The sequence below is a fragment of the Symphalangus syndactylus genome, chromosome 5, assembly GCF_028878055.3.
Source record: "Symphalangus syndactylus isolate Jambi chromosome 5, NHGRI_mSymSyn1-v2.1_pri, whole genome shotgun sequence".
NCBI classification, from domain to species: domain Eukaryota; kingdom Metazoa; phylum Chordata; class Mammalia; order Primates; family Hylobatidae; genus Symphalangus; species Symphalangus syndactylus.
Window position 1 is genome coordinate 124,465,328 of NC_072427.2, and position 13,658 is coordinate 124,478,985.

At 38.5% G+C, this 13,658-nt stretch overlaps 1 protein-coding gene and 1 long non-coding RNA gene across 5 annotated transcripts in view; one reads left to right on the forward strand and one right to left on the reverse strand.

The window, feature by feature from the left end:
• LOC129482738 (uncharacterized) overlaps positions 1–13,658 on the forward strand; it is an 86,952-nt gene that overhangs the window by 47,559 nt on the left and 25,735 nt on the right. The window lies entirely within an intron of this gene.
• The window catches only part of SLC12A1 (solute carrier family 12 member 1), a 98,253-nt gene that overhangs the window by 23,019 nt on the left and 61,576 nt on the right, over positions 1–13,658 (reverse strand). For all 3 annotated transcript variants that reach the window (XM_055279021.2, XM_055279020.2, XM_055279022.2), the window contains exon 19: positions 8,594–8,676. In XM_055279021.2, the coding sequence (XP_055134996.2) occupies positions 8,594–8,676 (83 nt within the window). The remainder of the gene's footprint in view (positions 1–8,593; positions 8,677–13,658) is intronic.

Consider the following 13,658-nt stretch of genomic DNA (forward strand, 5'->3'; position numbering starts at 1 on the left):
TTTGAAAGGTGAAGACAAGCTGCATTGCACTGGGGGGTCACGACCGGTTACAGCTCTGCTGCTGGCTTTATGTGACATTAGGCAAGTAATCAGATTTCCCATCTGTGAAATGGAAAACTGTAACCCTTTCCTTTTCCCACCCCCCAAGCTTTGCAAAAAGAATAAACAAAATTTCTGCACAGTGTTTTGGAGGTCCTTAAAGAACAGAGCAAGAACTGCATTCTGTAGGCAGTATATTTATGCAACTTTTGGAAATGGGCCTAGTCATGCAAAACAAATTGAATATTTTGAGATGCCTGGGAGTTATTTTAGCAGTTGCTATTTATTGCACACTCTTTGGGTGCCAGGGACTGTGTTGCATTTTATTCCTTTCTAAACAACTCTGAGATAGTTACTACTATTATCATCTTCATTTTGTAGATGAAGAAACTAATAGGCTAAGTGACTTGCCTGATATCACCCAGCAAGTTACAGGGTTCATATGCAAAGAGATCTGCATATGCTTCCCACCATGAAGACCCTCCTCCTGTGGCTTATTATTATTATTTCAGAGTTGTTTTATTACCTTCCTACGCTTTATCATCAGATGAACCTAAACACTCTCAGGCACATGGTGTAATGGGCTAAGTTAATCCCCCAAAATGATGGCCCATCGAACATGTCATTTTAAAAGGAGGACCCTAAAGATATGGTTCTATATGGAAGGCTGCACTAGAGCGGCAGCACTGGTACCCAGACTTTGTTGTCACTGTCCTGGATGACAGCATCCTAGCTGTTATTTTGTCTTCTGGGGTATTGCAGGGGCCACTTATGGGGTAACCTGCTCTTTGCATTCCTCTGATGTGGCAACTGTAAGGGCTGCCCTGGGAGGGGATTCTTCTCTTTTCTTTTTTTGGGCAGGCTCCAGTGGGCTCTATGATTAGCCACTGGTTGCCATGCTCTTTGTCCTCTAGTTTGGACAAAGAGGGAAAGAAAGATAAATCCTCTCTTGTAATGGAGTCAGCGGGCTGAGTGAACTGGGAGCGATTCCAACAATTGCTTGAAGGTATGTGCACAGCCCATCCAGAACAGAGCAAGCTGCAAAATTGCAGGCCTGAGAGACAAAACCAAATTTTGCTCGAATGCTTTAGATGTAGCAGTTTCCTCAAAGATGATAGAGACAGAAGATTACAGAGCGTATTTATTCTAAAGGCTAAAATCAGCTTGCTTTGCCATCTTGGATTTTCAGATCCATACCATGGTGTGATTCCCATTTGCATAGTGATTTTTGCAAGTTCTTATTCAAGTTAATTCTTAATTATTCACTTGGTGGGTGATCTAAGGCCTCCTTCTGTGCACTCCTTCCTTTTCGCATTTCAACACTAAACAGAAGTGATGTTTTGATTATCTGTTCTTCTGAATGGTCTATCTGGTGTACTGCTTGCCTCTGTTTGCATGCAGGGAAATTAAGAGTAGACTTTGTGTAAACATTTTTGTCAACAGAAATACTGGCCAGATGGCTTGCAAAGGCATACCATTAGCCACAATGGGAGCCAGCCAAGAGAGTATGAACGAATGGATATAAGTTGATTTCCACTAGCCTGACAATAAAAATTATTTATTCTATCATCACCACCATCACGACTACATTTTTAATTTTCAGAAATTACAAAGCCCTTTCTACATAGTATCTCATTTGATACCAATACTGGGATGCATGCAGAGCTGGTATTATTCTCCCCATTTTACCAAAAAGGAAACTTGGGCTCAGAAAGTTCAAGTGATTTGTCCAAGGTAGCACAGCTAGTGACCCAAGTTTTCTGCTCCCAATTCTAGTGTCTATCCCTCTTCTCCCTTCTCCTTCAGTGATATGCCTTGATCACAATAGCTGCCTGTTGAAGGAATACCCAGTCTGCATGTTTTCAAAAACCATCCCCAAATTTCTCAGTCAGAATCAATCTCCTCTATATTTCCGTAATACCTTGCTTAAACCTTTATTCCACTAACTACTATAACTGTGTGACTCGGATGTCTATCTTATTCACAATGGACTCCAGACTCCTGGAGGGCAGAACTTACTCCATTTTTCATCACAACATTTATTGAGAGTTTACTGTATGCCAAGTACAATGCCAAACACTTTGCAGCCACCAAATTCTTTAATCCAAAACAACAAATCTGTGACGTAGGTACTATAATTATTCCCATTGGAAAATGCAAAAAGTGAAACACAGAGAGGATGGGTAACTTGACCAACATCACACAGACAAAAGATGTCAAAGTTGGGATCCAAACCCAGGTCTGTCTATTCCAACTCCTATGCTTGGACCTCATGTTATCCCTCCCATGTTCTTCATGGTGCCACCCTCCCGTTTATTACCTGGAACCATGTTTGCACCAACAGGCACTCAAGAATTGTAAGTTGAAATAAAGAACAGATCAATGGTGTTCAATTCAGTTCAATAGTTTTGAAAGTACTGTCTTTATAAAAGAAGAAAAATAAGTGCAGAGTTGTGAAGAATGGGGGTGTGAGAAGTGTGTGTGTGTGCGTGTGTGGTAAGTACAAAAGACACTGTTTGAAAGAAGTGCAGTTAATACTGTATACAAAGTTATATAAAAAAGGGGCAGATAGAGGACAGAAGGTGGGACCAGTGAGATAAGAGCCTGGGAAATGGAAGCATGAGAGGCAAGTGGGGAAGGAGAGGGGACTTTTCCCTGGAAAAGACCACCACCTGGAAATCCTGTAATGGTAACCACTGGGAACTTGAATACATTAGATAATTCTGTAGTATGTCTTAGTTTATAAGGCCACATTGCTACTGAGAGATAGAGATAGATATAGATAGATAGAGATCGAGATATAGAAATAGAGATAGAGATATAGAGAGCACGCCTGCCCTTCTCTCTTTTCAAGATGTTTATAACCTCAACCTGAAGTTATAATGGTGGAAGCAAAAGCTTAGACCTATAGATTCTCTCAGTTAAGGGTAGATTTCTAATCAATATTGTCATCCACATCCCAAACAGTTTTCATAGTAATAACTAAGAGTGACTCTTGAGCCATATCGTTATGTAAATGCCAAAAGTACTTTGAATAGTAGTTACTGTATTTTCAAGTGCTTTATAAATTGATTATATGGTACCCAGTTGGAGTGACTATTTTTTGAAACTCAATTTACTTGTCAAGATTGCTTCAAATATTATGTCCCCAGTCTTTTTTTTTTTTTAAGATGCCTTTTAGAAATAGGCAGAGGTTTACAAATTACAATCTGCTTTGAATCTTAAGGATAGAGAGTCGTTAATTATCTGACACCAGAAGGGAGAGCAGGGAAACCCACTGGGGAATGGAATCCCTTCCCATTTTACAGCATCCTTTTTCTTTATTAATTATTAAGTTATAATTCTTTCCTTGGTCAATCAACTCAAAGCTGTAAATGCTCATATGAATCAATGTGCTGTATCCCAGGTGAAGTCTAGTTGAATTGAAGGCAGGAAGCAATCCTGCAGTGGTTGCCTTCTAATCAAGTAATTATTTACTACGCTGCCATCTGTCTTTATTTTGCTAAGCCACACGATCAGACACAGCAGCATCCCCGTGCTCTGAGATGGTCACAAATCATGCTGTACTTACATGGAATACTTGACCACAATATATTGCAAATCATGCTCCATCACTTTATTTCTTACCAGTACGATTTGGACTCCTTGTTGTAGTTGGAAAACTTGCTAAATACCCCTGGGAAGTGAGCAGTATGAAATATCATGGTTTTTTTGTGTGTGTTGTCAGGCAATAATTTATTGAGAAACTATCAGTCATCAGTATTGGATGAGTTGCTACAGTATACAAGTTACAATGTTATGAGCATCGATCTTATTTATATTAAAAGTTATTCTCCTCACATAAGCCTGTGATACAATATAAAAATAATTGTCATTAGCTGGTAAATTATCTATAAAGCTGATTTCTATTCACTGCTTTATTAACTACAGTATATGGGCACTCTGAATTGCTAATATTTCCTTTAAATTATAATCTGTGATGACACTGTGGTGCCTGTGTTGGAAAAGCTATGATGATAATCATTAACATAGTAAAATGCAATACTTAAGATTTATTAGGCCCTTATTAGGCCCTGAATTACAGCATAATATAATGAAATGCAAGTTTATTTCTTCCAATTCAAAATCTAATAAGAGGTTTGTGTCATAAATTACATAAATCTCAAAACAATGCATGGAAATGTGGCAGAAAGTTAATTTCTATCATTATGTTGTTTTTCTGCATATTCTTCATGTATTTGTGACATTGTTTTTCTTTGTTTACCCTAGATAGTTGGTACTTGTAATTATTTTATTAGCATCCAGTTGTATTTTCCCTTTCTTGACTAAGAAGCAGAAATATTTCAAACATCAAAGTTTATTTAAATGGGATACAACCCTTGGGAAATTAAAAGGGGATGCAGTTCACTGCCAGGATTCTTTGAGAAATACTGCAAAACTTGGTTGCTGTATTGCTTTATAGAAGTAAATTGATGGTGCATCTTGGCAGATGGAACAATGAGGGGTGGGAGCAATGCTTTTCAGCTACATCACATCTTTCAGCTTGAAGAGATCAACATAACACACAAAGCAAATGTGTAATCTAAATACAAGTTATATTTTGCATTCTCATTTTTAGATGGAAAACATTATAGCACAAAAGCCAGGAAAAAAAAGTAAAACCTAGGAAGTTCGCAACAGAACAGTTCTCTTAATATTAAGTTCTTGTAATTGCCCTCAAAGTCAGGTCTATCTTACCATAGACAGGCAGCCCCCTTGTTGGGTGTCTTAAGGAGCACATAGAAACAGCTTTGCCTCATTCCCAGAGCTCAGATTTCACCATTGCCTCTCAATATATGTCACCATCCTCTCTAGCTCTTCTTTTTCAAAGACAAAATAGGGGCTTCAAACAGATATAGGTTTGAATCTCAGCTCTACCAATGACTAGCCTTGTGAATCTTCGGTAAGCCCCCATTTTACCAGCTGTAAAATGGGGACAATGATAATACTCTCCTCATAGGGTAGCTGGGATGATAAATGTTATGTGTGAACATGAAGCATAATAGATGGCACATAATAAGTGCTCAAATATTTTAACTATTGTTGCTACTAAAGTATTAAGTTCTACTAGGAGGGAATATACATTATTAGTGAATATTCACTGAGTGGGAGTTAGTATTTCTGATCTGGAGATTTAAAATGTCCGTAAAGAAGAAAAGGGGCATAAAAAGGAAGGCTAAAGGCACCAAGAGATAACCTTTTGCGCTACAATTTTGCATAGGATGCACTCTCCTCGCAGTTTTATTTTTTAGTGTTCTTCATTATCATAGAGTATACATAATCAGATAGCTCTCTATCTTATACAAACACTTGATCTCTAGTTTTTTTTCTTCGTCCTCCTCTTCTCCTACAACATACCAGAATGGTTGCATCAGAAAATTCACCTAATCCACTCATATTATTTCCTGTTTTGATGGAGACAATCATGAACCAGCAAATAGAATATGAATCGATCAGGCAATAGCCCTTAAGAATTCTTTTTTCTTTCTGCTGAACCTACTCAGAAATACCCTGATGCTGCCCCTGTACCTTGGAGACTTCATGCTGCCAGAGAAAACTGGACAACCACAACTGGGTTTTCACTGTTGTACACTGATCAGTTCTTGCTGATCTTTTTCATTCTCCATCGTGACTTTTAAAATGCTTACTAGTTTCTTCTCATTCTCAGTTAAACCATTCCTCTCTTGCTTTTAGAAGTAAACCATTGCTCCAGCTTAACAGAAAGAATTGAGACTATTGTGCATCATCTTCTTCAATTTACCACTCTACTCTCACAAATCCACATATCCCATCATCAGTCCTCACCTCCTTTGCTCCAATTTTAGATGAAGTGGTTTGTTTTTTTTTTTTTTTTTTTTTTTTATGTTTCAGGCCAACTCTTCCATTCATGCCTTTCCCTCAATTTTCTGTTCCTCCTGGATCTTACTCCATGGTTCGCCCCTTTCTTTGCCTACATCTTCAATTTTTCCACTCTCTTGTGCCATTTCCTCAGTCTGGAAACATGATTTGATCTCCCAGAGGTCTATAGGTTCCCCACAGGAAGCCTGCTCAATCTCGTTCCTCTTGTTACCATCCAAGCTTCTCAGAAGGGTTGGCTACATCCATATTCTCTGCTTGTTCATCTCATAGTCTCTCCTCAACCCACTGCAATCTTGATTCTGATAACCCTGCTTTACAGAAATTGCTCTCACTAAGATTACCTGTGTCATGCCAATTCCATTTGATTCATGATCTTACTGTACATTTCTGCTGCATTTGGCAATGTTGATTATTCTCCCCATTTTGAACACTGTACTCCCATGGTTTACCTGACCCCAGACTTCTGGTTTCTTCACCTTTCTGACCTCTCCTTCTATTCTTTGGGGCCTTTTTCCTACACTTTGGAGTCCTTGGCTACACACACTCTTTGAGTTCTATTTTCTAAGGTGATGGTTTCAATCCACATTAGCCATGATGTCTCCTGTATTAGTCCACCCAGGCTGCCATAACAAGTGCCACAGACAGGGTGTCATAAACAATATAAATTTATTTCCTCACAATTCTGGAGGCCGGAAGTCCAAGGTCAAGGCATCGGCAGGATTGATTTTATTCTGAGGCCTCATTCCTTGGCTTGAAGATAGCTGCCTTCTCACCATGTCTTCACATGATCACCCCTCAGTCTGTATCCTAATCTCTTCTTATAAGGACACCAGTAATTTTGGATTAGGGCCCACCCAAATAACCTAATTTTACCTTAATTACCTCATTAAAGACCCTGTCTCCAAATACAGTCACATTCCGAGGTCCTGGGGGTTAGCACTTCAACATATGAATTTGGTGGGGGGAGACACAGTTCAGCCCATAACATCTCCTAAATCTGTATTTTCAGCTCAGATTTCTCTTTTATGATGAGGACTGTCTAACTGCCTATTAGACATTTCCCATAGGATTTCCCACAGGAGATTGTTTGAAATCGAGCCAGGCATCCTCTCATTAAACCTATACTTCCTCTTGCATTTCCCATTTCCATTGGCTCATCTAGTCAGCCAAGGAGTTTTTCTTTACTCCTCCCTTTCCCATATCCCACACATTCAATCAACTCCCAAATGCTGCTCTTCATACCTGCGAAATACTTTTCAATTCTGTTCTTTCCCCTCCATCCCTACTGAGGCTGCCCTAGTTCAAGCTGTCACCTTGTCTTCTTTGATTATTGTAGAACTCTTTGATTTGTCTATTTCCATTCTAGTCCTGAGTCCATGCCCCGTATAACCGAAAGAGCGTGAGATCTAAAACCTAAGTTGGACCACATTATTCCCTCACTTGAATCTCTCTGATGGTTCCTCATTATCTACAGAATGTGATCCATCTTTTTAATATGGCAAATGAGGCTTTTACAGTCTAGATCCTCCTTATAGTGGCAGCCTCATATTTTACTATTGTCAGCTTCCTACTTTTCACTTCAGTAACATGAATCTACTTTTGGTTGTCTACATATTCCATTCCTCTGTATTCTCGTGTCCTCACCTTTACAAACGCTTTCCTCTTTGTCAGGAATGCATTCTCCAAACTGTCTCCTTACTTTTCTCTCCCTCAACTTTGTCTGGTTAACTCCTACTCATCCAGTGCATCTCAAATCAAAGGTAATTTTCTCTAGAAAGCCTTTTTGGAGTGAGTTAGGTGCCCCTTCTTTCTTTCCCATAATTCCTTATTTATACCTATTATAATGCTAATAATTGATCTACTTCCCTTACTAGGCTGTGTGTCTCTTGAGGGCACTGACAGAATTTATTAATCTTAGTCTACCCAGCACCACTTGCACCTACATTATGCCTGGTACATAACAGGCACCAGAAAAGCATCATTTTTTCTTAATGTTGTGTTGTAAGTGGACCCTGTCATGAAGCTCAGCGGAAGAGGTAAGTCATGAATTCCTGTCTTGTGCTGATTTTTCAGTATGTATATCAATATGTTCTTTATTTCATACACAAGAGAGTATGTTTAAATTCTAAGACTAAGCAAGTATACCAAATTCTCTACAGGGAGAAAACAAAGAGTCACTCATCTGAATTAGTGTTTCTGCCTCTGACTTAGATTAGTAATTCACAGCATGATACATTCAGGCTCATTTCCATGTTAGCTGCAAACCAGTTCATAGACTCTCAAAAGCAAAATACGTGTTTTTCTGAGGAAAGAATTAATCTTCATTTTCTGAAACATCTTGCAGAAATTAATTTGGCAGGTTATTTTACCGAAGGTGTTTATTTTCCTTGATGCTGGCTTTGTGGTTTTGTGATAAGAAAAATAATTGATGACTACCTTGAATTCCTCTATATTTCTGGTTAGCAGGGCAAAGGCTACTTGTGTTAGCATTGGAGAAAATACCGGGGGAACTATATGCACTATGAGTAGCACTAGAATGTAAGCTCCACTGTCAAGGAGTTTTGTCTATATTGTGCCCTGCTGTATCCTAAAACAATGTCAGGCACAAAGCAGGTGCCCAATAAATACTTGTTGGTTGAATAAAGAAAGTACATACCTTGCACCTGAAGAACCTGAGAGATGTCAAATCCTTGGCTGATTCTGACTATAACCACGCCAATCTCAAAATCAAATGCATCACTGAAAGAGGAAGCAAAGCAGTCAGTGTTTTAAATGGCTCTTTTAATCCTCAAGCTTTGGACTAGTATTACACTTGCTTCTAGGATTTTGAGATAATGAAACTATTAATATCCACCTTAGAATATAGACAAGAGCTGATGCATTTGTTTGTTTGTTCTTTCTTCCCCTATGCCTTTTTAAAGTATATTTTGGGTAAAGGTAACTAAATTATCCACTCTAGCTAATTTGTTCAAATAATACTATAAATCAAGAATTTTGATTAAGAGCTTGTCGCATCTTTTAAAAATAATCGAATCTTTTATACAGTGAGCAAAACAATGACTGGTATATTTAGAACAGAGAGTTTACAGACTGCAAAGACTCTTTGAAGTGATTAGCCACCACCCCCAACCTGGCCGCCTCCCAGAAGGACTCCTGTAACATTTCTGACATCCAGTTCATGGTTAGAAATGTCTCCAGTTCCTCTAAAGAATTTTCAGAATTGACTCTAAACTGGTCATTTGGAGCAATGCTTTTTCATGGCAACCCTACGTACTGGCTCTTGTGTTTTCTCTGTATTTAACCCAAAGAAATTAGATTACCTAGAAGAGAAATAAAGGCTGTCTTTCTTTTATCTCTGTTTGAAGAGATTAAAGTTTAAGAGAGAAATGTTTTCTCTGGTGCTAAATATGGAAGCAAGTCAATTAATACTTTGAATCATTTAAATTTTTTTCATTGGGAGGTCCTTTGTTTATACTTCTATGGATCTAAAACTTAACGACTTCTTGCCATTAGGTCATCCTACCCCAGAAACAATTGTCCCACCATATGCAAACAGTTTCCAATGGCCTAGGTAAATCTGAATTTTCATTTGGTATACATAAGTTTGGTGCAATATGAATATCCACTCAAAATCCAAACCATAAATAATCTTTACTTAACAGAATAGGTCCATTCTGGCACAAGTTGTCACAAAGTAAATTCCTCATAAAAAAATCTTGTTTCTGATTGTCCTCGATTATAAAAAGTAGACAGTGTGCTCCACGAAAAAATTTGGATTCTATGTTAGGTAGAATAATGCACCCTCAAAGTATCCTAATTCCTGGAACCTGTGAATGTACTTCCTTACATGGCAAAAGGGACTTGGCAGATGTGATCAGGTTAAGGACTTTGGGATGGGGAGATTATCCTAGATTACCTGGATGGGACAAGAGTAATCACAAGGGTACTTAAAAGTGAAATTAGGAGGCATAAAAGGAGGTCATAGTAATGTGGTGTGAGAGGAACTTGACCAGCCATCACTGGCTTTGAAGATTGAGGAAGGCATTCCTGAGCCACACCCACATGAGGGGAGCTTCTGGAAGCTGGAAAAGGCAAGGTCAGAAATTTATCCTAGAGCCTCCGGAAGGGAATACAGCCTGGTCCACACGTGCCAGACTAATCAACAGAACTGTTAGATAATCAAGTGTGGTTTTTTTGTTTGTTTGTTTGTTTGTTGTTTTTTTTTTTGACAGAGTCTGGCTCTGCCACCCAGGCTGGAGCGCAGTTGTGTGATATTGGCCCACTTCAACCTCTGTCTCCCAGGTTCAAGCAATTCTGCCTCAACCTGCTGAGTAGCTGGAATTACAGGCGTGCACCACCATGTCTGGCTAATTTTTGTATTTTTAGTAGAGGTCAGGTTTCATCATGTTGACCAGGTTTGTCTTAAACTCGTGACCTCAAGTGATCTGCCCACCTTGGCCTCCCAAAGTGCTGGGATTATAGGCATGAGCCACTGCGTCCAGCCTAAAGTATTGTTTTAAGCCACTAAATTTGAGGTAATTTGTTATAGCAGCCATTGAAAACTAATATATACAAATTCTAATTAAAATTAAACCATACTTGGCAAGATGGCTCATGTCTGTAATCCAAACACTCTAGGAGGCCAAGGCGGTGGATCATCTGAGATCAGGAGTTCAAGACTAACCTGGCCAACATGGTGAAACCCCATCTCTACTAAAAAATATAAAAATTAGCTGGGCATGGTGGTGTGCACCTGTAGTCCTGGTTACTTGGTAGGCTGAGACAGGAGAGTCGCTTGAACCTGGTAGCTGGAGGTTGCAGTAAGCCAAGATTGCACCACTACACTTCAGCCTGGGCAACAAAGCGAGACTCTGTCTTAAAAAACAAACAAACAAACAAAAAACTAAACCATACTTAAGAATATTACAGACATTTAAAATCTTTTATTCAAAGAAAAAGGGTAAAATACTATAGTCTTATAATAATATCCCTGTGTTAACAATAATACTGGGATTGAAGTCATAAAGCCACAAAAATCGGAAAGGGAAATGTAATATGGATACGTGATTGTCATTATTAGCCCCATTGCTGTGCTAGAAAAGTCATTTAACTTTACCAATCCAGCTAGGTTTTATACTAGTACAAATCTGGGTCACCCTAATATTGAACTTTATTACCAAGGAGATCTATTATTAATTTGTTGTAAAAGCCAGAGGCCTCCTTGGTTCAGTATTACTGGGTTTGATTATTTTGCTCCCTTTGGATTTCTAGACTGTTTGGGATGGTAGGGAGGTTGGAAGACAGTCCGAGGTAATTCTGTATCAAATAATGGACTATTTCATTGAAGATTTACACATTACTTCCTATTTGCTCTTTTCCCCCCCGCCATCCCTTTTGTTCTCGAAGGTGAAGATGAAATTTTACTAAAGAATCTGGGTAACAGAGGACAGATCTGGTCAGTTTCCAAGAATGTCTGATCAGCAACTGACTAGGATTCTAAATATATCAAAATACTGTTTGCTGAGCCTGGTAAAATTCTGATCCCGATCACCTGGTTTAGCCTTAACTTACTGAACTTATAACACCAGCAGGAGCCAGATGACAGCACGTGGCACCCAGGCTTTATATGTTTGGGAAACACAATGCACTTAATATATAGGTTCCTCACATTAGAAAGACTGTTGAGTGAATTTCTGTTTGTTCAGTAATTCCTGTACTTTTGGAAGATAAGTTATTTTCTTATGCTTCCTTTCAATAGAACTATGAATGCTTTTGTTAATTTGTTGCATAAATCTGCTCAATATAATGATAAATGTTATTATTATAATAACAAGGGGTAGAAGAAATAGCCTGCTTTAAGAAGTGCTAAGCATATACTTGTTTTCCTTGGATAGGATGAACTTTGAAGTGCAGCTGTATCTCTCAGGGCATGTCATGTACCCTGTGGTCTGAAAGCAAAGTGCAGCCAGATCCCAGACACAGGAAACCTTCCATTTCCAGAGATGTTGACACAAAAGATGGCTTTTGGGCATAGCTAACATTGCCCCTCTGGAGTCTGATTAAGTATTTTCAAGCCTAGAAAAAATGCTCAACTTTCTTTTTTCTTTTCTTTTTTCTTTTGAGATGGAGTTTTAATCTTGTTGCCCAGGCTGGAGTGCAGTGGTGCAATCTCGGCCCACTGCAACCTCCACCTCCCAGGTTCAAGTAATTCTCCTGCCTCAGCCTCCCGAGTAGGTGCCCACCACCATGCCCAGCTAATTTTTGTATTTTTAGTAGAGACGGGGTTTCACCATGTTGGCCAGGCTGGTCTGGAACTCCTGACATCAGGTGATCCACCCGCCTCAGCCTACCAAAATGCTGGGATTACAGGCGTGAGCCGCCATGCCTGGTTGAAAGGCTCAACTTTCTACAATGTTTCTCTCTGTATGTGTAGAATTTGTTTTCTCTTATTCAAAGGAAGAAACCAAGCCAGGTAATACTTGGAGTATATATGTATACTCCAAATATTACATATTATATACCCCAAGTACTATGTGTGTGTGTATGTATATGATATATTATATATATACTCTAAGTATTATATATTATATATTATATACTATATATTATATATAGTATATATTATATACTATATATTATATATAGTATATATTATATACTCCAAAACTGTGTGTGTATATATATTATATACTCCAAAACTGTGTCTGTATATATATACACACACACACACACACACACATAAGTGTATATTATATACTCCAAAATTGTGTGTATGTGTATATATATAAAATATATATACTTGGAGTATATAATATATAATATAATACTTGGAGTATATAATATATATATAAAATACTTTGGGGCATGTAATATATAATATATATAGTATAAAATATATAATACTTGTTTTGGAGTATATAATATATAGAGAAAGCATAGCGTTATAGTCATGAGTTTCAACTTTGAATTTGGATAGTTCTGGGTTGGAATTCCAGCTCTGTCACTAAATCCTGAGATTTTTCAGCATGCTACTTAATTTTTAATGTCTTTGTCTCCACTTATAGAATGGGAAAAAATAATAGTACTTCCTTCGAAATCTTCTTATGAGAATTAAATGAGATAATTCATGTTAAAGACATTAGCCTGCGGCCTGCTAGTCCTTTAAGATCTGTCATTATTGCTTATCTCCTAAGCCTCCTCAAATATTTAGCTATTAGAGGTTATGTACGACCGGGAACTCACATTCTGTGCACAAGCCAGTGATGCTCCACCTTGTAGCAGAAGCACCTGGCATATGGGAGCCTGTTAGCAGAGGGAGATATAGGGCTCTGGGATAGTGAACGAATTGTCAGAGGCTCAGAAGAAGAGAATGACTGCATTGGAGACACCAGCCAACCCAAGATTCCAGGTGTTTTGAAAGAAAAATTTCTCCTTGCTTAGCTGTGCTTTGCTTTTAATCTTGTAAATAGATTTTAAGGTTGTAACTCTAAACATTTACTTTTTTCTCTGACACTGGTGTTTCTCTCACCCTGCCTTCTCTGACACTCTGGTTCCCTCAAACTCTATTATTGGTGGTGTTTTTTTCACCTTGGGAAAGAAGTCAGAGTACCAGGGGAATGTGCTCTTCTCAGGCAATTTAATCTGACACAACCGTGTTATGTGCAGTACAAGTTAGGTACTGCCCTGCTCAGTGCTTTATAAACAAGAACACGTCTTGAAAG